This window comes from Quercus suber, unplaced genomic scaffold (assembly GCF_002906115.3).
Source record: "Quercus suber isolate HL8 unplaced genomic scaffold, Cork oak 2.0 scaffold_99, whole genome shotgun sequence".
NCBI lineage: Eukaryota > Viridiplantae > Streptophyta > Magnoliopsida > Fagales > Fagaceae > Quercus > Quercus suber.
The window spans coordinates 707,562-731,168 of NW_027069564.1; the positions used below are offsets into that span (position 1 = coordinate 707,562).

Sequence of the window (23,607 nt, forward strand, 5' to 3'; positions counted from 1 at the left end):
TAGTAGATATATTATTTTATTGTGAAATTTATATTATTTTATTGTGTTGAAAGCTAAAATAGATCCACTGCTGTTGGATGTTTTGTAAAGTGAGTAAGTAAAATAGATAAAATAACTTTTTATAGTGCCCAATAGCTAAATTTTTAGTTCCATTGCTGTGGATGCTCTTATATGTTTTTATGTACTTCTATGAGTTTCATTTTTTAATATGGCTATTTTATTAGCCTTATAGCTAACTGGTTGCTACTTTTTTCTTATTCTATCGAAAATATTCATGGTTTAAATTTCCATACTTTACTTAGGGGGTATCGATTTTAAAAAAGAGAGAAAAAACTATATTATTATAGCCATTGATTTAGCGAATGAAAATGCGTTTTGGTAGGGTTGTTGTATATGTTGTTGCCTATATTATTGTTATCTTCTACTGCTGGTAGGATCCTTGAAGTTGAAGTTGAAGATGCTAGAGCCAAGTGCACACATCATGCAGACTAAAGCCATATATTATGCATGTAATATTGATTCCACGACTGTGTGGAATGGATGCGGCTCATCTTTCTTAGTAGGGAGATGAGATCAATAAAGATGTACAATGAAGGAGTTAGCTTTATTATCGATAAAATTTTCTACCGTTCTGATTTTTTCTTTTTTAAAGAAAAACCTTGTGGCAACCCATCGTTAGATTCGTTAAAGTAATAGTCATTTGGTATCTTAGGAAACATTCTTGTTGCAGTAATCAATAACATAAATCTCAAATTCACAAGGTGACAATTTTCTTAGATGTAAAAGAAAAAAAAAGTTATTTATGGATGCGTACTTCCTCAAAGATCATTTTAATGGATACCTTGTTTTAAACCAAAAAACTAGAGAAAGATTACTGTTTTTGCTTGGTAATAGGAGGAGGGGGGTTGATGGGGTTTGGACCACAAGAGATGCTAGATTCATTAGAATATTCCTTAAATTTTAAATTCCAAAATAAGATAATTTAGGGGTCAATTTTTTTTTTTTTTTTCTTGAAAGTTTAAATAAAGTTCAAATGCTTACACAAGCTGCAGGCTACCAACCAGGCAGTGGCGGCTCCACTTGTATGGAAGGGTGGTCCTACCACCCACAATTGCCAATTTTTTAATTTTTTACCTAGCAAATATATAAATATATATATATATATATATATATATATAATTAGTTATTTTTAAAGAAAAACCTTGTGGCAACCCATCGTTAGATTCGTTAAAGTAATAGTCATTTGGTATCTTAGGAAACATTCTTGTTGCAGTAATCAATAACATAAATCTCAAACTCACAAGGTGACAATTTTCTTAGATGTAAAAGAAAAAAAAAGTTATTTATGGATACATACTTCCTGAAAGATCATTTTAATGGATACCTTGTTTTAAACCAAAAAACTAGAGAAAGATTATTATTTTTGCTTGGTAATAGGAGGAGGGGGTTGGTGGGGTTTGGACCACAAGAGATGCTAGATTCATTAGAATATTCCTTAAATTCCAAAAAAAGATAATTTAGGGGTCAAATTTTTATTTTTTATTTTTTATTTTATTTTATTTTTCTTGAAAGTTTAAATAAAGTTCAAATGCTTACACAAACTGCAGGCTACCAACCAGGCAGTGGCGGCTCCACTTGTATGTGAGGGTGGTCCTACCACCCTCACTTGCCATTTTTTTTATTTTTTAATTTTTTACTTAGCAAATATATATATATATATATAATTAGTTTAAATTAATCTATTTAGTGACCATTCTAACCTGAAAAAATGTATATATACTTACAAAAAAATATATTATATACTATATTAGCTTATTTTGACCACTTTAATAAAAATGTTAAACAACATAATCTGAGAATCACAAGAATTTAAATTCAATAAAAATAATAGTATTGCTACATCTACAATACTTTCACAATAAATCTTATGTGGTAAACTGGTAGAAATTATTATGGTCACTTTATTATTTTCATATTAGCTCTTATTAGTCTTTTTTTTTTTTTAATTATATCTTTGCTAGTACAAAAAATTGTAATATTTTATGTATTTGCATGTTTTTTTTTATGACGTTTATATATTCAAGTTGTCTCTTTATTAAATTTTGTATAATTTAAATTTCTTAGTGACTACTCTAAAAAAAATTCCTAGAACCGCCACTGCAACTGAGACTAGATAACATAGTTTTTATTTATTATTTATCATTATGCAGTAATTTATAAAACCATTTACATGTATTAAATCAGATGACTGCACAATTCTCTTTAAATTATTTAAATAAATTACGTAACTCATTAAATAGGATATGTGATTAAAAATCTAAAATACATTGGATTAATTTGGCTGTTTAAACTCTCACCTACTGAGTTGGAGAAATTTTCCTCCAGAGTAGTTTAGAGTTCAATGAATTCCGTCAACAACCATTCAAAAGTTTCAAATATTTTTCCATGCAGTTTTGGTCTTAATAGTATTAATTGTATGTTTGATTTTGCCCAGCTATTTAACTGCTTTTAAATTTTAATAATACGGTTTGGGTCCATAGTCAAGTGTTTGAGAATTAGTAGGAAGCAGCCGCTTGATGCGCACCTTTTTTTTATTCCTTATAAAAAAATAAAAACTTTCTTAGATATAAATTAAGTCAATGTAATTTTATACAGTATGTGCTCATACTCATCTAGCTTGCAGTATTCTGTTTCTCAAAAAAAAAAAAGAAAAAAAAAGAAAAAAGAAAAAAGAAAAAAAAAGCTTGTAGTATTCTTTTTGGGAAATACAGTACATAATTTTCTTGAAGAATAATTTCAGTCATATGCACGTATGGGTACTGTGTAGTTAATTTATTTAAAGGTTCTTTTTAACATAAATTAGTTTCAAAATGAATAAATTGTACTAAACTTTCTTGAAATTTTAAAAAAAATGTCAAGTAATTATTAGAAATGATACTCTTTACCCCCCAAATATTACTAGTTTTATTCATTTATTTTTTATAATTTTCCTTGCGTATAAATCTAGTTAGTTTTTTTAATAATCATTTTGTGAGATTAAATTAACATGGGAATTAAATTTGAAAATTGAATATTTGGCCGCAATTTATAATGTCATGTGAATATTCGTAAGAATGTATTTATTATATGAATTACAAAGGTTAAGGGATAGAGTGTTATTTCTAAGAGTAAAGTTCATTCTGATAATTCTCAAAACCTTGAGGGAGGTTAGATTTTTGTTTTATTAAAAAATCATAGTAAATTTTTTTGAATACAATTAATACTTTACTTCATCTCATGAAAATGCTATTTTACTTTCAGTTAATAAATTTATGGGTTTGTTTAGAGTTTTGTAGCTCTATGGTATTATCTAATTACTTTTGTCGGAAGAATCTAAGTATGAATTTCCCTCTCAAACATGTTGTAGGGACTTTATTTTATTTTTCTGGTCAGTTTAATTATCTTACAATTTTTTAAAATTTCATCAAAATTTTTGTCCGAATTATATAGTTTATATGTAAAAACATCAAATTTGATACAAGTATATATAGAAATTAGTGTTGAACACTCATTAATTTGTACAATAGTGAAAACTTATTAACCGTTTGTTGTTTTGTTTTGTCTTTTTAAGTAGAAAAGAATTAACTAATAACACAACTAAACAGATAGATCTAGTAAAGGGGAGATCCACCAAATCTCTATTTGAAAACAATAATCCATCATGAAGGGGTTCAGAAAACAAAATGAATATTTCTTGTTGATGATATTTACCAAATGCATGACACAATCAATAATTTATTTTTATTCAAAATATCTTATTAAAGAATTCACTATGGGTTCTCTAAAATAGGACGAAAAGCCTAATTTGGGTAACGAACCGAGTAAAAACACCTATATTAACTTCCCGACGTATTAAGTAAAATAACTTTTAACTATAATGTGTCCGCAAATATAGGGACCACTGTAGGTTACCCATCTCATCAATTATTTTTTCCACTCTCTCATACTTCACTTTTAGTCATTGTGTCGAACAGTTTTTGTACATATTCCATGGTGGGGGCTATAAGTTGGGGGGCCCAAGTGACAATCTTTTTTGTGGAAAGCATGAGGTTTTTGGTAAGAACCATTTCTAAGAATTAGAGCATGAATGGATTTGAACTCTAATAGAGTGGAATAAGAAATTAAGAATTCAAAGGATTGAAATTCGGTGCACCATGTAACTACGATCACATGTAAGATGTAAAAGTTGATAGGTTAATTTTTTTTTTTTTTAACCTTTTTAAAATTTTATTTTTTCCCTATTATTTTATACATCTCACATAGAGATGGTAATTGCATGATGTGATAGCCTAGTTATTGCATGAGATCTAAATCCAAATCCGAAAGGTAGTTAAAACTTAAAAGGAAAGGAGTGGTAGTTAATATAGCAAGGCAATGAAGCAAAGACAATAGTTTTGATTTTTCAAAGGCTAGTTTTTTTTTTTTTTTTTTTTTTTTACAGTATGTACTCATACTCATCTAGCTTGCAGTATTCTGTTTCTCAAAAAAAAAAAAAAAAAACAAAGCTTGTAGTATTCTTTTTGGGAAATACAGTACATAATTTTCTTGAAGAATAATTTCAGTCATAGCACGTATGGGTACTGAGTAGTTAATTTATTTAAAGGTTCTTTTTAACATAAATTAGTTTCAAAATGAATAAATTGCACTAAACTTTCTTGAAATTTAAAAAAAAATGTCAAGTAATTATTAGAAATGATACTCTTTACCCCCCAAATATTACTAGTTTTATTCATTTATTTTTTATAATTTTCCTTGCGTATAAATCTAGTTAGTTTTTTTAATAATCATTTTGTGAGATTAAATTAACATGGGAATTAAATTTGAAAATTGAATATTTGGCCGCAATTTATAATGGCATGTGAATATTCGTAAGAATGTATTTATTATATGAATTACAAAGGTTAAGGGATAGAGTGTTATTTCTAAGAGTAAAGTTCATTCTGATAATTCTCAAAACCTTGAGGGAGGTTAGATTTTTGTTTTATTAAAAAATCATAGTAAATTTTTTTGAATACAATTAAAACTTCACTTCATCTCATGAAAATGCTATTTTACTTTCAATTAATAAATTTATGGGTTTGTTAAGAGTTTTGTAGCTCTATGGTATTATCAAATTACTTTCGTCGGAAGAATCTAAGTATGAATTTCCCTCTCAAACATGTTGTAGGGACTTTATTTTATTTTTCTGGTCAGTTTAATTATCTTACAATTTTAAAAAAATTTCATCAAAATTTTTGTCCGAATTATATAGTTTATATGTAAAAACATCAAATTTGATACAAGTATATATAGAAATTAATGTTGAACACTCATTAATTTGTACAATAGTGAAAACTTATTAACCGTTTTTTGTTTTGTTTTGTTTTGTTTTTCTTTTTAAGTAGAAAAGAATTAACTAATAACACAACTAAACAGATAGATCTAGTAAAGGGGAGATCCACCAAATCTCTATTTGAAAACAATAATCCATCATGAAGGGGTTCAGAAAACAAAATGAATATTTCTTGTTGATGATATTTACCAAATGCATGACACAATCAATAATTTATTTTTATTCAAAATATCTTATTAAAGAATTCACTATGGGTTCTCTAAAATAGGACAAAAAGCCTAATTTGGGTAACGAACCGAGTAAAAACACCTATATTAACTTCCCGACGTATTAAGTAAAATAACTTTTAACTATAATGTGTCTGCAAATATAGGGACCACTGTAGGTTACCCATCTCATCAATTATTTTTTCCACTCTCTTATACTTCACTTTTAGTCATTGTGTCGAACAGTTTTTGTACATATTCCATGGAGGGGGCTATAAGTTGGGGGGCCCAAGTGACAATCTTTTTTGTGGAAAGCATGAGGTTTTTGGTAGGAACCATTTCTAAGAATCAGAGCATGAATGGATTTGAACTCTAATAGAGTGGAATAAGAAATTAAGAATTCAAAGGATTGAAATTTGGTGTACCATGTAACTACGATCACATGTAAGATGTAAAAGTTGATAGGTTAATTTTTTTTTTTTAACCTTTTTAAAATTTTATTTTTTTTCCCTATTATTTTATACATCTCACGTAGAGATGGTAATTGCATGATGTGATAGCCTAGTTATTGCATGAGATCTAAATCCAAATCCGAAAGGTAGTTAAAACTTAAAAGGAAAGGAGTGGTAGTTAATATAGCAAGGCAATGAAGCAAAGACAATAGTTTTGATTTTTCAAAGGTTAGGTTTTTTTTTTTTTTTTTTTTATAAAAAAATGTTTAAATAAAAAGAAAAGAAAAGAAAAGAAAGTAAATTTGGTATTAAAATAGGGAGGAAATTTAAGGGAAGTCAATGAATGTTCTTACTTCTTAGACGGTTTCATATCTAGTGACTAGTCGACTACAACACACCTAACATGTTAGGAGAGGAAATGAAGAAGGCTGACCCGCACTCCACGACAAGAGCATGCAAATTTTCTATTGATACATCTGGTTTTTCAAACAAGTGTTTTTGACTTTGATAATTTTCATTTCTCTTAATTTCCAGAATTCTCATTTCACTTTACTTTCCACCTTCTTTGAGTGTGTTGAACTCTGAGAATTTTCAGCTCTTTTGTTGTATTTTAAAGCCAAGTAATACCGGGGTAACAATATTCTTCAAAATTTAATTTAATTTTTATTTTAAATATATAATTGTTGATTTGATATATTATAATTAAAGCAAGAACAACAACATACATATAGTTAATGTTTCTACTTATTATAGGCTGTAAACATTCATAACAAATTAAAATTATTTTTTATTTTTTATTTTTTATTTTTTATATTTGCTAAGTTTAAATTCATGAATATGCGTTTAAAATTAACTGATACAAAGTTTATAGTATAACAGAAGGTAACTTGGCATGAAATTGGAGTATAGTGTAAAATAAAAATAAAATTGCATTAATTAATTATAGTTTTTTTTTTGGTGAAGACACTTGACATATATTAGTGTTCAACTAGATTTAAATTTGGATTCTTAATTGAGGCTTGTTTTTGTTTGTTTTGTTTTTTTTGTTTTTTTTTGTTTTTTTTTTTTTTTTTGTTTTTTGTTTTTGTTTTTTGTTTTTTGTTTGCAAAAATCTTATATATTTTTTAATACAAATTGTCATATAGTGAGTGATTATTGATAAATAAAAAGTGATGTTAGATATGAGTCCAAATGAGAACTAATAAAAATTATCAATCAATAATTTGTAAAAATATTGTAAAATAATTTTGATTGTAGATTATTTGTGAAATTCAAAAAGCTCGGGGTGCAAGAAAATAAAAATTCCATTTCTTGAATCTGCATGGTTTGGCTTTATAGCTATATTGCCAAAGAAACTTTTGTAGAATCATTTAAAAAAAAAAAAAAAAAAAAAAAAAAAAAAAAACACTTTGCGGGTCATTATATAGATAATAGTTTTCTCTGTATTTAAAGTTTAAGTAGCCTTTCTCAAAAAAAAAAAAAAAAAAAAAAAAAAAAAAAGAAGAAGAAGAAGAAGAAGAAGAAGAAGAGAAGTCTAAGCAGCCTACACAGAATATACTTGGATCCAATGCTACTTAAAGTGGATGTTTAGATCTACGAATTTTGTAAAATCTTGGTTGTAAAGTCGCAATATGTAAGCGTAGCGTGATAAACTATATATGGTTTATACCAAAAACTATTAGGAAAAAAATCATTATTCTAATACTCTCGCTTATGTATGGGTCTCAACTTACCTTAATAGGTGCTCAATATATGAGATTTTTAACCAATTTTCAAAGGGAAGAATGGAAACATGGTTTAAATTCAAGATTTTCTACTTTAATACTATAAATAAAGTTTATAATAAATTATTGTTTATTGTAAAGCTTAAGTTAACAAGATTTATAGACGGAAAGACTAATAGTAATAGCAAATGCAAACTTACAGAATCAAAATGACAATTGACAAACTTAAAGGTGTTATTTGAATTTATTTTTCTTCCTAATTCTAGCTAATTATGACTAGAATCGGACAAAGACATATTTGAGGGACAAAAGATGGAACTTTCCTTTAATTTATTCATGAATAAATGGGAATAGTCTCAACTCTCAACTCTAAAAGGCGGTAGGACAAAGAGATTCTAATTTTGACTAACCTGTGTATCACGATGCTGAGACTGTTCTCTAATAAAATCACAAAGTTCTTCTTTTATGATTTTTGAAAATTCTCTTAGAATTTCAAAGGGACATGGAGGAAAATAAAGAATTTGAGAAACTAAAATAACAGAATTGGGCTCAAACATCAAGCCCACATATGTCTAAACTTTTGAAAGTGTTATCTCTTAAACAAGTGGCATTTCCATACATGTATGAGTAGAAGTCCAACGTACATATAGGAAAATTAAAGAATTTGAAGACATTCTTCTTTTGAGAGTCAATAACAATTTTTCTTTCTTTCTTTCTTTCTTTCTTTATTTTTTGGTTGAGAAAAACATCCGTATGCAATGTATTAATCAAAAACTAGGGAGGTACATTAGCATAGACTAAATAAAAAATATCTGGTGGAACAGAATTCATCCAAACAGAGAGAGTGTAAGACATTCTAGCTCTCTTGGTTAAAGTATGAGCAACCGCGTTACCCTACTGCCTAGTTTAAGAGATAGAATAGGTTCGTAAGAAATCCATAATAGACTTACAGTCTTTGACAATAAATTTAAAGAATTAATATAACATAATTGGTCTAAAACCAATAAAATTTAATTTTTTTTACTTAAGAGGTAATATTTATGCATTAAGCAGAGTATTCCCTAACATTTCCCATATATTCTTCTTTCCCACCTTCATGATTTTCGATAATCTTTATTCTTTATTCTTTATTTTTTTTTTTTGGGTGTGAGAATCATGAATTTTTGTAATCTAATCGCATTATTCACTAACCAATTTGGCTGTAAAAAAATTATTATTTATGCCAACGTGAATGCTGTCTGAAATTCCTTATCATGCTGATTTCATAGTTTGCTGGAGCTATTGGCTTTGTAAAGGTCTTAAACTTGAGATTAGCATATATACAATAAAGCACGCAGCTGAAGTAAGTGCTCGCTGTCTACCCCAAATCAAGAGCTAAAAATAGAAAAGGAAAACAAGAATTTTGAAAATATTAGAACTGGGGCTAGGTTTGGGTATAATACACGTAATGCTAGATGCAAGCCATGTCCTTAGACTATAGATTACAATGTAAACAAACATATGCTTTTATCGACTTTAATTAATTATTGAGTATTTCCAGAATATCATAATCTGTATTCCTTCTCTCACATAATTGTGAGCATCGGCTCACAGTTATATGAGAGGAGGGAATACGCATTTATAGTACTCTTCGAGTATTCAATAATTTTCTCCTTTGATTTGACAGCCTCATGTTTTAGGAAAAGCTTAGTGCACATTTGTAGGGCTGTCCATCAACCTGTCAACCCGACCCACCCGTTCGACCCGAAGACCAATGGGCGGATCCGACTGCCAAAACGGGTCGGTTGCGGGTCAGTTAGAGATAAATTTTTGGGTTTTCGGTTCGGTTTCGGGTTCCATAACTTATAATCCGGAGAAACCGACCCGACCCGTAAGAAGTTTTAAAATAAGGCAAAAAAACCCAACCTGTGAGAAGTTTTCATTTTTCAAAATTTTATGCTCTCTTTCCATTAGTCTCATATTTTCACGCTCTCCTTCTCTTATCTCTCTCTCTCTCTCTCTCTCTCTCTCAAATCCCTAACCTTAACCCTTCTTATAGCCGCTACCAAGGTCAAGTTTTCCTATTGTCGCCGCCATCGTCGTCAAGCTGCTCAGACCCATCAATATCATTTTTAGTCTCGAAGCCTCCTCTAATTTGCTTGAAATATCATTTGATCTTGTGCATTTGATGGTGGGTCAGTAAAAAATGTAATTTTTTTTTAGATTTCGCACTGATCTTGTGATGATGTGGTGATGATGGGTGAGAGGTGTGGTGGTGGTGCTGGTTTAGTGTGATATCTCACTTTCTTTCTTCATTTCAGTCCATAGATCTGAGTTCTTGTTTATGCTATGTGATTTTTGCAGTTTATGTTTGGGTTTATGTGCTTTGGGTTTTGATTTCTATGTGTTCTTTAGGTTGATTTCTCTATCCTTTTTGGGTTTTTATTTTTGTGTTCTTTTGGCTTGATTTCTCTGTGTCCTTTGGTGTTGATTCTATGTTTTTGGCTTGATTTCTCCGTGTCTGTGTTCTTTTGGGTTTTGATTTCTATATTGTTTGGGTTGTGATTTCTCTGTTTTCTTCTTTTGTTTCAAACTCGATGTTACCCGACGGATCCGACCCGCTCAACTGATGACCCGAGTTGTCGGTTTCAATCTGAACATATGGTCGATTGCGGGTCCATTTTATGTTCACTTGAGCCAATCGGGTCGTGTGCGGATCAACCCCAAACCCAATCTGACCCGACCCGTGGACAGCCCTACACATTTGCATTGTTCACGTGTTCCATTTATTTTTGCTTTTTGGTCTTTCATTGACTTAGATAAATACGGTACAAGAAGAAAGAAAAGAAAAGTAAAGACATATAAATGCTCGTTTGATTCAACTTATTTTTCCAAATTTTGAAATATGATAGTTTGAAAGAACTGTACCAAAAATCTATAATACAGTATGACTTTTACTTCATCTAATAAAATTGTACCATATAGATTTTTTGAAATGTCACAATTTTATACGTCATTATATATATATTAGTTTAATTTAAATTTTATATATTTGTGAGGGTCAAAATTTAGTTACAAAATTTGATAGGCCAAAAACATATTGACCTATTGTGATAAATTAATTGATTAATTAGCCAAGTTTATTAATTAATCAAATTAACATGCAATGTACGTGGTAGCACAAATAAATCACCAATTAAATTAAGTATGCAGTGGAAATTAAATTGACACAGTGATTTGTTTACGAATGGGGAAAATTTATATGGCAAAAACTCCACCAGGTGATTTTAAGGTCATTACTACCGAGAATTCACTATTATCAAAACAAGCATTTATAAGTAAAGAAATCCCAGTACCTTATACCAACCTACAGTTGAACCCTTAGCCCAATACCCAATTGGACTTATTCTGTAGTGACAATCTCTTATTTTCAATGCACAGCTCCTAGTACATGACTAATCAATTGCGCGGATCCCAATACGCGACTTCAATCACCAACTAGAGAAGGATGTTGGCTGCAAAGTTCTTCAATTCATCTAGATGATGAAGATCATGAAGTTGCTTGGTCACAAAACCCTACGGTGTACAAACACAGCAACTTCTTCAAGAACTAGGGCAAATTAGGTTTCTAGTTACACTCTTCTTCACTCTTGTGAAATTTGCTCTTGTGCAACTTGTGTCACCTTCAATGGCGCTTAAAATAATCCTTATATATGTCTAGGGTTGTGAGAAAAAAAAACCCAAACATACATTCACGAATTGGATGAAAAATAGTCTTGAAAAACTGAGTTTCATAAACCTCGACAGATACCTGTTTGTCGAGCAGCTGTCGAGCCACAAGCTGAAACAGCTTTCTTTAAGTCTTGATAGATGCTAGCTGCCGAGTTTTAATGAATAGTACTTTTCACACTTGATTCTTGGACAAACTTGCATGACTTTAACACTTGAACTTGAAATCTTTTTTCTTGAAGTATTAAACACATCCTACGTCTCCACAATTATAAGTAAAGTGCGTTTTGTCAAAGGATTAGCCAATTACATAAAATATTGACACATGTTCCTAACATGTAAAACACATATGTCCTAACAAAATTGGTTGTAGCCTAAGGCTATAATCTTACTCAATATATATATATATATATATATTTAATATGAATTTTAACAAATTGACTATTAGATTACATCTTCTTCTTATATCCTCTATGCTTATAAAATTTCTCAAAAATAAAAAATCAATAGCTATGTCATCAATGAATTGTTTAAATTGCAATTTTTAGTAGTTTAAAATTATTTATAAGATATAAGATTATAGATCATATAGTAAATAATATTCACTTCATACAAAATTTGACATGTGTATTAAGAGCATAAAGAACATGCAATTTAATAGTTAGATTTTCAAAATATGTAGTAATTTTTATTTTATTGAGTAAGATTGTAGCTTTAGGCTACAACCAATTTTGTAACTAAACTTTATCCATTTGTGAGTTCCAATTAACTTATTTAATAAAATCTCTTATTGTTTAGCAAGAGATTTGAAGTTTGAATTGTGCCTACAACAAAAATTAATTAGTATTTTAGTATGATGATAAAGAATCATGATTTTAAAAATTGGATCGAACTAGCTAGTTCAACTGGAAGCCAGAGCTTAATCTAATCTGACCCGACCCGTGGACAGCCCTACACATTTGCATTGTTCACGTGTTCCATTTATTTTTGCTTTTTGGTCTTTCATTGACTTAGATAAATACGGTACAAGAAGAAAGAAAAGAAAAGTAAAGACATATAAATGCTCGTTTGATTCAACTTATTTTTCCAAATTTTGAAATATGATAGTTTGAAAGAACTGTACCAAAAATCTATAATACAGTATGACTTTTACTTCATCTAATAAAATTGTACCATATAGATTTTTTGAAATGTCACAATTTTATACGTCATTATATATATATATATTAGTTTAATTTAAATTTTATATATTTGTGAGGGTCAAAATTTAGTTACAAAATTTGATAGGCCAAAAACATATTGATCCATTGTGATAAATTAATTGATTAATTAGCCAAGTTTATTAATTAATCAAATTAACATGCAATGTACGTGGTAGCACAAATAAATCACCAATTAAATTAAGTATGCAGTGGAAATTAAATTGACATAGTGATTTGTTTACGAATGGGGAAAATTTATATGGCAAAAGCTCCACCAGGTGATTTTAAGGTCATTACTACCGAGAATTTACTATTATCAAAACAAGCGTTTATAAATAAAGGAATCCCAGTACCTTATACCAACCTACAGTTGAACCCTTAGCCCAATTCCCAATTGGACTTATTCTGTAGTGACAATCTCTTATTTTCAATGCACGGCTCTCAGTACATAGCTAATCAATTGCGCGGATCCCAATACGTGACTTCAATCACCAACTATAGAAGGATGTTGGCTGCAAAGTTCTTCAATTCATCTAGATGATGAAGATCATGAAGTTGCTTGGTCGCAAAACCCTATGGTGTACAAACACAGCAGCTTCTTCAAGAATTAGGGCAAATTAGGTTTCTAGTTACACTCTTCTTCACTCTTGTGAAATTTGCTCTTGTGCAACTTGTGTCATCTTTAATGGCGCTTAAAACAATCCTTATATATGTTTAAGGTTGTGAGAAAAAAAAGCCCAAACATACATTCACGAATTGGATGAAAAATAGTCTTGAAAAACTGAGTTTCATAAACCTCGACAGATACCTATTTGTCGAGCAGCTGTCGAGCCATAGGCTGAAACAGCTTTCTTTAAGTCTTGATAGATGCTAGCTGCTGAGCTTTAATGAATAGTACTTTTCACACTTGATTCTTGGACAGACTTGCATGACTTTAACACTTGAACTTGAAATCTTTTTTCTTGAAGTATTAAACACATCCTAGGTCTCCACAATTACAAGTAAAGTGCGTTTTGTCAAAGAATTAGCCAATTACATAAAATATTGACACATGTTCCTAACATGTGAAACACATATGTTCTAACAAAATTGGTTGTAGCCTAAGGCTATAATCTTACTCAATATATATATATATATATATATTTTTAATATGAATTTTAACAAATTGACTATTGGATTACATCTTCTTCTTATATCCTCTATGCCTATAAAATTTCTCAAAAATAAAAAATTAATAGCTATGTCATCAATAAATTGTTTAAATTGCAATTTTTAGTAGTTTAAAATTATTTATAAGATATAAGATTATAGATCATATAGTAAATAATATTCACTTCATACAAAATTTGACATGTGTATTAAGAGCATAAAGAATATGTAATTTAATAGTTAGATTTTCAAAATATGTAGTAATTTTTATTTTATTAAGTAAGATTGTAGTTTTAGGCTACAACCAATTTTGTAACTAAACTTTGTCCATTTGTGAGTTCCAATTAACTTATTTAATAAAATCTCTTATTGTTTAGCAAGAGATTTGAAGTTTGAATTGTGCCTACAACAAAAATTAATTAGTATTTTAGTATGATGATAAAGAATCATGATTTTAAAAATTGGATCGAACTAGCTAGTTCAACTGGAAGCCAGAGCTTAATCTGGTCCAGTTATTGGTTAAAAATAGAAATGGAAGAAAAACCAAACAAATAGTACAAACTGCCAATTCAACTGGCATAACCGAAAAGCGGTGCGGTTAAACCGGACAAACAGTACGCAGATTTCTTTGTAATTTTTCACTCAACTGAGATAATTTCTCAACAAATTTCACAATCTGATGCATCTCTCTTGTATCTCAATCTCTTTTCTGCTAAGCTTTTCATTTTTCTTCGTGGACTCTACAATGTCTATGTTCCTCTAATCTTCTTTTTCTTTTTTTGCTAAGCTTTTCACTCACTCATTTTTCTTCGTGGTCACTATTTTTTAAAGAGTTTTGATTTGGGTGCCCATGTGATGACTGACCAAAGGGAATAAGATAAGACTAGCTTTTTGAAATTTGAAATGAGATAAGACTCAGTGGAGGTAAACATGTGGAGGAGATAAAATCAAGATAAAAATAAAGAAAGATAAATTGTAAAAGTAAAAGAGAATGAGTGGAGGTGAAAAAAAAAAGTGAGTTATTAAAAACAATTTGTTGGCAGAGGGTGGTTGAAAATTGAGATACGTGTACCCAAAAGAAAATTTCACAGTATTTTTACAATACTTTCACAACAAGTTTTAAGTTTTTGGATGTTACGAGTTTTTATTGGTGGGTCAAAAAAGTTATTTTAGTGATAGGTTCAAATTAGAACTAATAAAAAATAGCCACATATGATTTGTTGTAAAAGTGTTGAGAAAATATTGTGATAGTTGGGATATTAACGTGTAGAATGTGTGGAGGGAAAAAAATATCAAGTGGGCAAGATATTGTTAATTCTTGGTGCACTTAGTATAATGTTTGGAGGGAAAAAAAGATCAAGTGGGCAATGATATTGCTCCCTGTTGGTGCACTTACTTTTTGTTATTAAAAAGGTTAAAAAATAATTAAAATATTTTATAATGGGCTTGTGGGTTATTATTTAATTTTTTAGTTAAAATGACCTGTTATAAAATTATTTATCTATTTATTTTTATAATTATTAATTAAATTATTTATGATGTTACCGATTTGACCATTGGTCAGACTCCAGTCTGATCAGAAAATCGATAATCAGTCCCGATTCTTTTACCATACCAATTTTTAAAACCATGGAAAGAACCATCGTCGTAATAAATGATTATACTTTGAAACCATGTTAACCACTCTAAAGTCACGTCTATAAAGATAGGTAAAGAAATACGGTTTCCAAACCCCAAATATCTACACTGCCTACGCGTTAAGTTTGAGTTCGGGCAAAGGGCTTTCCCTTTGGAGAAATTCAGAGCTCATTCATGGCTACGAATGAAAACCATCTTAAACTTATGTTCTTGCTAATGTTATCATGCATGTGGATTTTCTTTGCTGCAGCAAGGCCAAGGGACACTCTCAAATCAGGCGACACTCTTAATTCCTCAAGTCATCTAGTTTCTGCCAAAGGAGCATTCACTTTGGGGTTCTTCCACTCTGGAAGTACCAACAACATCTACTTGGGAATAAGGTTCACCAATGACCCTAAAAAAATTGTTTGGGTTGGCAACAGAAACAAACCTGTAGTGAACACTGCCGCGGTTCTTACGTTGGAAGCCAAAGGAAATTTCGAAATTTTGCCCCAAGGTGGAGATGCAATACCTCTTTATTCTCTCAAGCAACCAACAACACATACACTCCCTTTGCAACTCTATTGGATTCAGGGAATTTTCCTGCAAGAGTTGGATTGCAATGAACTACGCAAAGGTTTTGTGGCAAAAGTTTTGATGAGCCTACAGACACACTTCTGCCGGGATGAAGTTAGGTGTCAACCACAAGAATGGAAGACCTTGGTCACTCACCTCATGGGTGAACAAGGTTGTTCCAGTTCCAGGGCAGTTTTCTCTAGAGTGGGATCCCAAGGGTCGCCAATTGATCATTCGGCGACAAGGGGTGGAGTTTTGGACTAGTGGGGTCTTGAAGGTGACAAATTTGAGTTCATATCAGATGAATCCAAGCGCATGTATAATTTCACCGTTGTTTCTAACGAGGATGGAGAACACTTGGTTTATAATGATATAAACCAAGGTGGACAATCAGCATGGTTTCTAAGTTTTGAGGGGAAACTTCTTAGTTTTGATGGATCCTATATTGCGGAAACTGAAAACTGTAATGGACACAGTACTGATGGAGGCTGCAAGAGATGGCTACCATCGTGTCGAAGTCGTGATGACATGTTTGATAAAAGATCTGGTTACTTCATACAAGGGCCTGAACCTAGCTTCCTGCATCATAACACTAAACTTACCATGAATGATTGCAGGGTTACTTGCTGGAACCTCTGTGGCTGTGATGCCTATACTTTCCTATATGATAATCAGACTGGATGCAAATTTTGGGTGAAAAAGGGGGAATTCTTCCAAGACCTCTCTGGTATAATTCCAGCTCTTTATGTTCTAATACCAAAGTCTTCCGAAAATGGTATGTTTCAAAAGCTGATAAACTCTTGAGAAATTTTCACTTTAATTACATTACTCCTACGAGAAAAAAGATTGTTTCCATTTATAATGGATGCCTACTATGGTTTACATTAAATTTTGTATAGTTTTAAATGATAGGGAAATTTTTTTAAATGATATAATAATCTATATACTCACATATTTAAAGAATAAAGGATTAGCAGCATGTTGTAATTATTTCTCAAAAAAAAAAAAAAAAACTATAAAATGACAAAATGAAGACAACTTAAAATGAGTGAATCTCATTCCATTATTAATTGTAGATACAAAAATTAATAAGAACTCAGTAATAATGATATGAATATGTCAAAGTTAATTCATATCCCACTTATTGCATGATTGTTGATATACACATTTTGCAATTGTGATTCAACATAACAGTCAGTAGCAAATGATTCATGCAGATAAAATAACTAGTATACATAGTTACACAAAATTCTAACTTTTGACCCTAAATTGTATATACTTGCCTTCCCTCCCCAAATATTTTAATCAAACCATCCCTTGCTCTATTCCCCCTAAAACATCATAAAAATCCATTATACAAACCAACAAAACAATTCATAAACCCAGATAATTAGAAAAAATTTTAGACAAAGCACAAATTTAGTCTAGAAAAAATATTCGAACAAGACAATTACAAATGACAAATCCTTAGCAAAACAATCCTTTAATGTAGCACCACTACCATCATCTTTATCTCTAGCCGGCTGCATCTTTGCTTGCTTTCTTCTTCTTCTTCTATTTTTTTTTTCTAACCTCACAAACTCCAGACTTCAGTGCATTCCCTCTCTCTGTTTTGTAAAATAGAGAGAAGGCATGCACTGACAAAAGCACCTTGGAGATTGTGGTAAAGATGGCTACAACTCATTGTGGTTCTTGTGGCCAACATAAAAGCCATATGCACTTATTTGTTTCTATTTTTCTTTTTAAAATTTTTGTGGCTTGATCATATTCATAAATCTATCTTAAAAAAAAACATGTAGTATTTTATTTCTTTGGTCTAAGCTTTTAAATTTTAATTCCTACCGAACTTTTTGGGCTGGTGAATGGATCGGATAATAGATTTGCATTTTTAAGAGTTTTCAAATGTTTTGGCTTTTGAACCTTTTACATGTTCTTTGATTATATTTATAATTTATAAATATACAAAACTACGTAAGTTTATAAATAAATTTATATATAAAATCTAGAAGCGATATACTAGTGGTGATCGATACCTATATATTTCATTTTTTTGACCAAACTAAATGATCTCTAGTATGGTATTCACTCCATTTTTTTTTTCTTTTGTGGAGAAAGGTATGGTATTCACTCCTTAGAGTGAATAACACAATAAAATTAAAAATAAATGGTCACTAGTTGTTATTTGTTGTGCCAATTATTATTAGCATTAATTTTGTTCTAATTTTATTGTGTTAATAAATTACTAATAAAAATATTGTTGTGGCTTGTGGGTTAAAAAAAAAAAGAAAACTAAAAAAAAAATATAAAAATGGAAACTAAAAAAATATTAATATTTATATAGGATAAAGATTCATGACTTTGCAACTCAAGAAATAATTTGAATGGTCATGTAGGATAAATTCCTAAAAATTAATATTAGAATACATTCACAAATATGATATTATGATATGTATGCATTTTTTGGTCGACTTAAATCAACACTGGTGAAATTTTTTTTTGGTTATGCTTGCTCCCCTTAAGTTCAAATTTTGGTTCCATCCCTAGATTCATGAGTCATGAAAAATAGTGATGGAATCAAATTTTTTGTTCCAAGTATACACACATATACTTAAAACATGGTTATTGATCAAAGATTACCTTGAAATTTTGCAAGTATAGAGAATATATGAAAATAATGTAATCTAATTGTGGATTTGTCAAAATTTGCATCCAATTAAAAAATATTGAATGGTGTTTATAAATTATTTTATTAAGTTATGTATAAGTATTCTTTAAATTATATTATTCATAATTAATATTTCATAAACATTTTAAATTAAGGTTTTTTGTTAAATAAACTAAAAATTACATATTAGAGTATGACAATAGTTTTAGATAGAAGAATAGAAGAAAATGTGTACAAATGAATTAATTTTAGATAGATTAATTAAATAATAAATGTATTTCATATGCCTTAACATATATAGTATAATTTTTTTTTGAGAAGTAGTATAATGTAATTGATTAAGAAAAAACACATGTAATGTCATATATAACATAAATATATGATGATAAAACTAAATGAAAAACTTTTCTTTTGTTTACGGAGGGTAAAGTAGAATATATCCCACAGTTTGAAACATAAAAATCATGGCTTTTTTTTTTTTTTTTTTAAATGGAAAAAAATCCATATATTAATACACTTGCTAGAGGATACATGTCTCCTGAGTATGCCATGGAGGGAGTTTTCTCTATAAAATCCGATGTCTACAGTTTTGGAGTTCTATTGCTGGAAATCGTGAGTGGTAGGAAAAGCAACAATTTCTACCACACTAAGCACTTGGTCAATCTTGTTGGATATGTATGTGAAAAATGAATCAGCTTGGATGATTTTGTGATATTTATTGTGAGTATCTCTGACACTTTGTTATCTTGTTTTAGGCATGGGAATTATGGAAAGAAGATGCCATGTTAGACTTAATGGATCCAACACTTAGTGATTCATTCATCAAGGATCAGATTCTTCGATGCATTCATGTTGGTCTCCTATGCGTAGGAGATAGTGCAATTGATCGACCAACAATGTCAGATATCATAGCTATGTTGGCAAATGATAGTTTGACACTACCTTCGCCTGAAAAACCCATATTTTCTATTGCTAGAAAAGCAATTAAAGCACATATATATGAGAAAGAATCAGAAAATTATTCAATATATGGGTTATCCATTTCCAATATGGTTGCACGATAAAGGCATTGTTGTATAATAATTATATACTTATGAGTATGTTAATGCTGGTTTTTGATAATTAGCCATTAAATAGTTCCAATGAACTAAATATTTTTTTATTAAATATTTATTACTCCCTCCGTTCCACTTTTTTTGTCATCTATTCCATTTTGAGATGTCCTAAAATATTGTCCTGTTTCTAAAAATAAAAGTCATTAATTTACTAATGTTCCTATTATACCCCTATTAATTTACTAATTCAATTTTTTGATAAATTTTTTTAAGGTTAGTTTTGGAAACTTATACATTTTTAAAAGGTAGACAATATAATAAATGATGTTCTCTTAAAATTTGACTTTTCAAATAAGACAAAAAAATTGGGACGGAGGGAGTATAATACATACTCAAATTCAAATAAATAAGGCGAAAACGCCATTTTGGTTCATACACTTTAAGGTCACAATTAATTTGGTCTCTATATTTTGATAGCAGTTAATTTAATCTCTATCATTTTTAACAGTCAATCACTAACGGAATATCTTACATGGCAAATAGTTTGTATAGCTGGCACACTTGATGCTTACATGGCTAGTAAAATAATATTAAAAAAAAATTAAATTGTATTTAAAATGGCACATCAACATTGAATAAAAATCTAAAATTTGAATTTTAAAGAAATAAAAAACGATTTTTTACAGGATAAGAAAAAGAAAAAAAGAAAAGAAAAGAAACATGAACCCAGATTTGGTCAACCATGAACATGAACCCAGAAAAATGAACCTCCTTCATCGTGACTCAAAGTACAAAGCATTATTGTCTTCCTTCTGATTTGAGGGATCGAATCAAGTTGAGAAGCTTGGACAAGAGGATTGGGGTGGCGTCCTTCTAAGAGTGAATGTTAGTCTATGAATACATGTCGAACAAAAGCTTGGACTACTTTCTCTTTGGTTAGGAAGACATTTACTTTTATATAATAACTGATTTTCTTTTTTACTTTTTACCATCCAGTAATTTGTTGAAGTAAATGATTTTGCTCAAAGTAAATTACTTATCTTATTCTACAATTTATATCCTATAGATTCAACCAAGAGCAAATTGTTAGATTGGCCTAAACGTTTCAGCATAATTGAAGGAATTGCTCAAGGATTGCTTTACCTCCACAAGTACTCAAGATTGAGAGTAATCCATAGAGATTTAAAAGCTAGTAATATTCTCCTAGATGAAAATATGAACCCCAAAATATCTGATTTTGGTATGGCAAGAATTTTCCAACAAAATGAATTGGAAGCAAATAATAGGAGGATTGTGGGGACATAGTAATTAAGCTAATTCATGCCTTCTTATACTTATCCTAAATATTATTGTTTCCACATAATGATGTTAGACTTAAAACTTGTTTTATGGTTTGATGTTAGCGGATACATGTCTCCTGAGTATGCCATGGAGGGAGTTTTCTCTATAAAATCCGATGTCTACAGTTTTGGAGTTCTATTGCTGGAAATCGTGAGTGGCAGGAAAAGCAACAATTTCTACCACACTAAGCACTTGGTCAATCTTGTTGGATATGTATGTGAAAAATGAATCAGCTTGGATGATTTTGTGAAATTATTGTGAGTATGTCTAACACTCTATAATCTTGTTTCAGGCATGGGAATTATGGAAAGAAGATGCCATGTTAGACTTAATGGATCCAACACTTGGTGATTCATTCATCAAGGATCAGATGCATCGATGCATTCATGTTGGTCTCCTATGCATAGGAGATAGTACAGTTGATCGACCAACAATGTCAAATGTTATAGCTATGTTGGTAAATGAAAAAGTATGTCTGACACTCTATAATCTTGTTTCAGGCATGGGAATTATGGAAAGAAGATGCCATGTTAGACTTAATGGATCCAACACTTGGTGATTCATTCATCAAGGATCAGATGCTTCGATGCATTCATGTTGGTCTCCTATGCGTAGGAGACAATACAATTGATCGACCAACAATGTCAAATGTTATAGCTATGTTGGCAAATGAAAGTTTGACACTACCTTCACCTGAAAAACCCATATTTTCGATTGCTAGAAAAGCAATCAAAGCACCTATATGTGAGAAAGAATCAGAGAATTATTCAATTTATGGGTTATCCATTTCCAATATGGTTGCACGATAAAGGCATCGTTGTATAATAATAATATAATTATGAGTATGTTAATGCTGCTTTTTGATAATTAACCATTAAATAGTTCCAATGAACTAAATGTTTGTTTATATATTAAATATCAACACTTTATTTGTTTCAGCATTAATGTTTTTTGAAAAATGATTTATTTTCCAAAGAGCATTTTCTAGAAAATTGTCTCATTTTCTAGTGTTTGGTAACGACCTTGAAAATGAGCTTGAGAATGTTTTCTAATGTTTGGTATGCAATTTTTTTTTTTTTAAATATTTCTTGTATAATTTAAAACATATGTATTATGTAAACCAACTAATGTAATCATTATAAATAAAAAACCAAAAATGGAATTGTTTTTCATGCTAAAATTTTGACAATAGATATTAAAATTTAATTAGTTGTCAAATTTTCATAATCTCTATCACTCATCTTGCTCATATATATGGATAGTAATGTACACACACACACACACACACACACACACACATACACATTTGATAGGAGGAATACATTTTCAATAAGTATAAATAACAATAACTTTTTGTAGGGACCGGGTTTGAGCACTTCTACTATTGAGTGAGTGGAGTCAAGCCCAACTAGCCCAATACAATGAATTTTGTAGAGAGCGGGTTCAAGAACTAGGCTCCAGTAGGCGGGCAGTGGGCGATGAAGCGTTCACCACCATTCACCACCGTTAGACATTGGCGGGTCGAGATCGTCCTCCAAGATCTGTCCTCGGCACCTGTTTGAGGAGCTTGACAGCGGTCTCTCCCGAGGGAATCACCCCCCCCCCATTGCGTCATCTGTATCTTCCCCTTATATAATCCCTTTCCTTAACCTCTTTCTTCCACTTATTGATCATCGAGGCCCCCTCCTCCTAACTGCCCGTCGACCTGTCCTATTGGCCACTTTACCAGCCTTTCTGTGAGTTGCGGCAATTGAGGCAGCCTTGTTCAGAGATCACGTCACCATTAATGTGGCTAAGGGGTTAGGTGAGCGCACTTAATGCGGAGGTGACAATTCATTCTAGACTTGCTCTTCCACCGAGCTGCTATGGCTAAAGTGTTGGGCTCGGTTGGCCGAGGACAGGGTTGTCCTTGGCAAGATTCCTGGCGATTTAGGCTTCCGTACTTCTCCCTCGAGCCTCCCTTCCTCCTCTGCATGGGCCTTGGGCTAGATATAAAATGGACCGAGGTTGTCAAGTTCTTAGGCCCCACACTTTTAATTTTCTACTCTTTTTGTTGGTATACTAATTGTAAGGTTGAATTTAATCAACCAATTTATTGGCTTTATTCCGTGCTAATTCGCTTGTAATTCAGCATTTAGAAACTCTGTATTTAGGTTGGAATCATGTAAGGGTAGTGTGTAAGAGAGTGTGAAGAAAAGTTCAAGAATGTGCAACTCAGCAGGGCCTCGCGATTGCATCTCGCGACTGGCTCGCAGCTTGCAAGTCGCCGAAGGAGGCACACGTGTGAAGTATGCAAAGGAGTTGAAGAGTCACGCTAGTTGTTGCACTATAGGACAAAACTTCTAGCTGGCCAGGCCATTAGCTCATGACTTAGACTCGTGACTCAGTCAAGTCGTGAGGTCAAGTTGCCAGACCACTCTGTTTGGGAAAAAATTGACATTTCGCATTCTAAACACACACCAGTATAAATACCCCTTATACCCATGAAATATAGAGAGCTTCCAGAGAGAATTTTGAGAGAGAGAGACCTTAGAGGAAAAC

The 23,607-nt window shown here is 30.9% G+C and overlaps 2 protein-coding genes and 1 pseudogene across 2 annotated transcripts in view; 2 read left to right on the plus strand and 1 right to left on the minus strand.

Annotated features, from left to right (window-relative positions):
• Positions 1-23,607, minus strand: part of LOC112005987 (G-type lectin S-receptor-like serine/threonine-protein kinase At1g67520) — a 76,968-nt gene that overhangs the window by 26,167 nt on the left and 27,194 nt on the right. Inside the window, 2 exon segments of the mRNA XM_065774807.1 lie at positions 5,621-5,630; positions 20,480-20,496. Of these exon segments, the coding sequence (XP_065630879.1) occupies positions 5,621-5,630; positions 20,480-20,496 (27 nt within the window).
• On the plus strand, positions 15,560-16,809 carry LOC136068099 (G-type lectin S-receptor-like serine/threonine-protein kinase CES101; annotated as a pseudogene).
• On the plus strand, positions 20,609-21,875 carry LOC111995702 (G-type lectin S-receptor-like serine/threonine-protein kinase At1g11330). Its single transcript, XM_065774795.1, has 4 exons — positions 20,609-20,660; positions 20,792-21,029; positions 21,129-21,279; positions 21,567-21,875. Exons 1-4 carry the CDS (start codon positions 20,609-20,611, stop codon positions 21,873-21,875), a joined length of 750 nt encoding a protein of 249 aa, XP_065630867.1.

What these genes read in the sequence shown, in the direction of transcription:
- LOC111995702 (XM_065774795.1), top strand. Translation starts at nt 20,609, where the DNA reads ATGTTAGTCTATGAATACATGTCGAACAAAAGCTTGGACTACTTTCTC. An exon ending in CTTGGACTACTTTCTCTTTG is followed by an intron (nt 20,661 to 20,791) that starts GTTAGGAAGACA and finishes TATATCCTATAG; the next exon opens with ATTCAACCAAGAGCAAATTG. An exon ending in TGGTCAATCTTGTTGGATAT is followed by an intron (nt 21,280 to 21,566) that starts GTATGTGAAAAA and finishes ATCTTGTTTCAG; the next exon opens with GCATGGGAATTATGGAAAGA.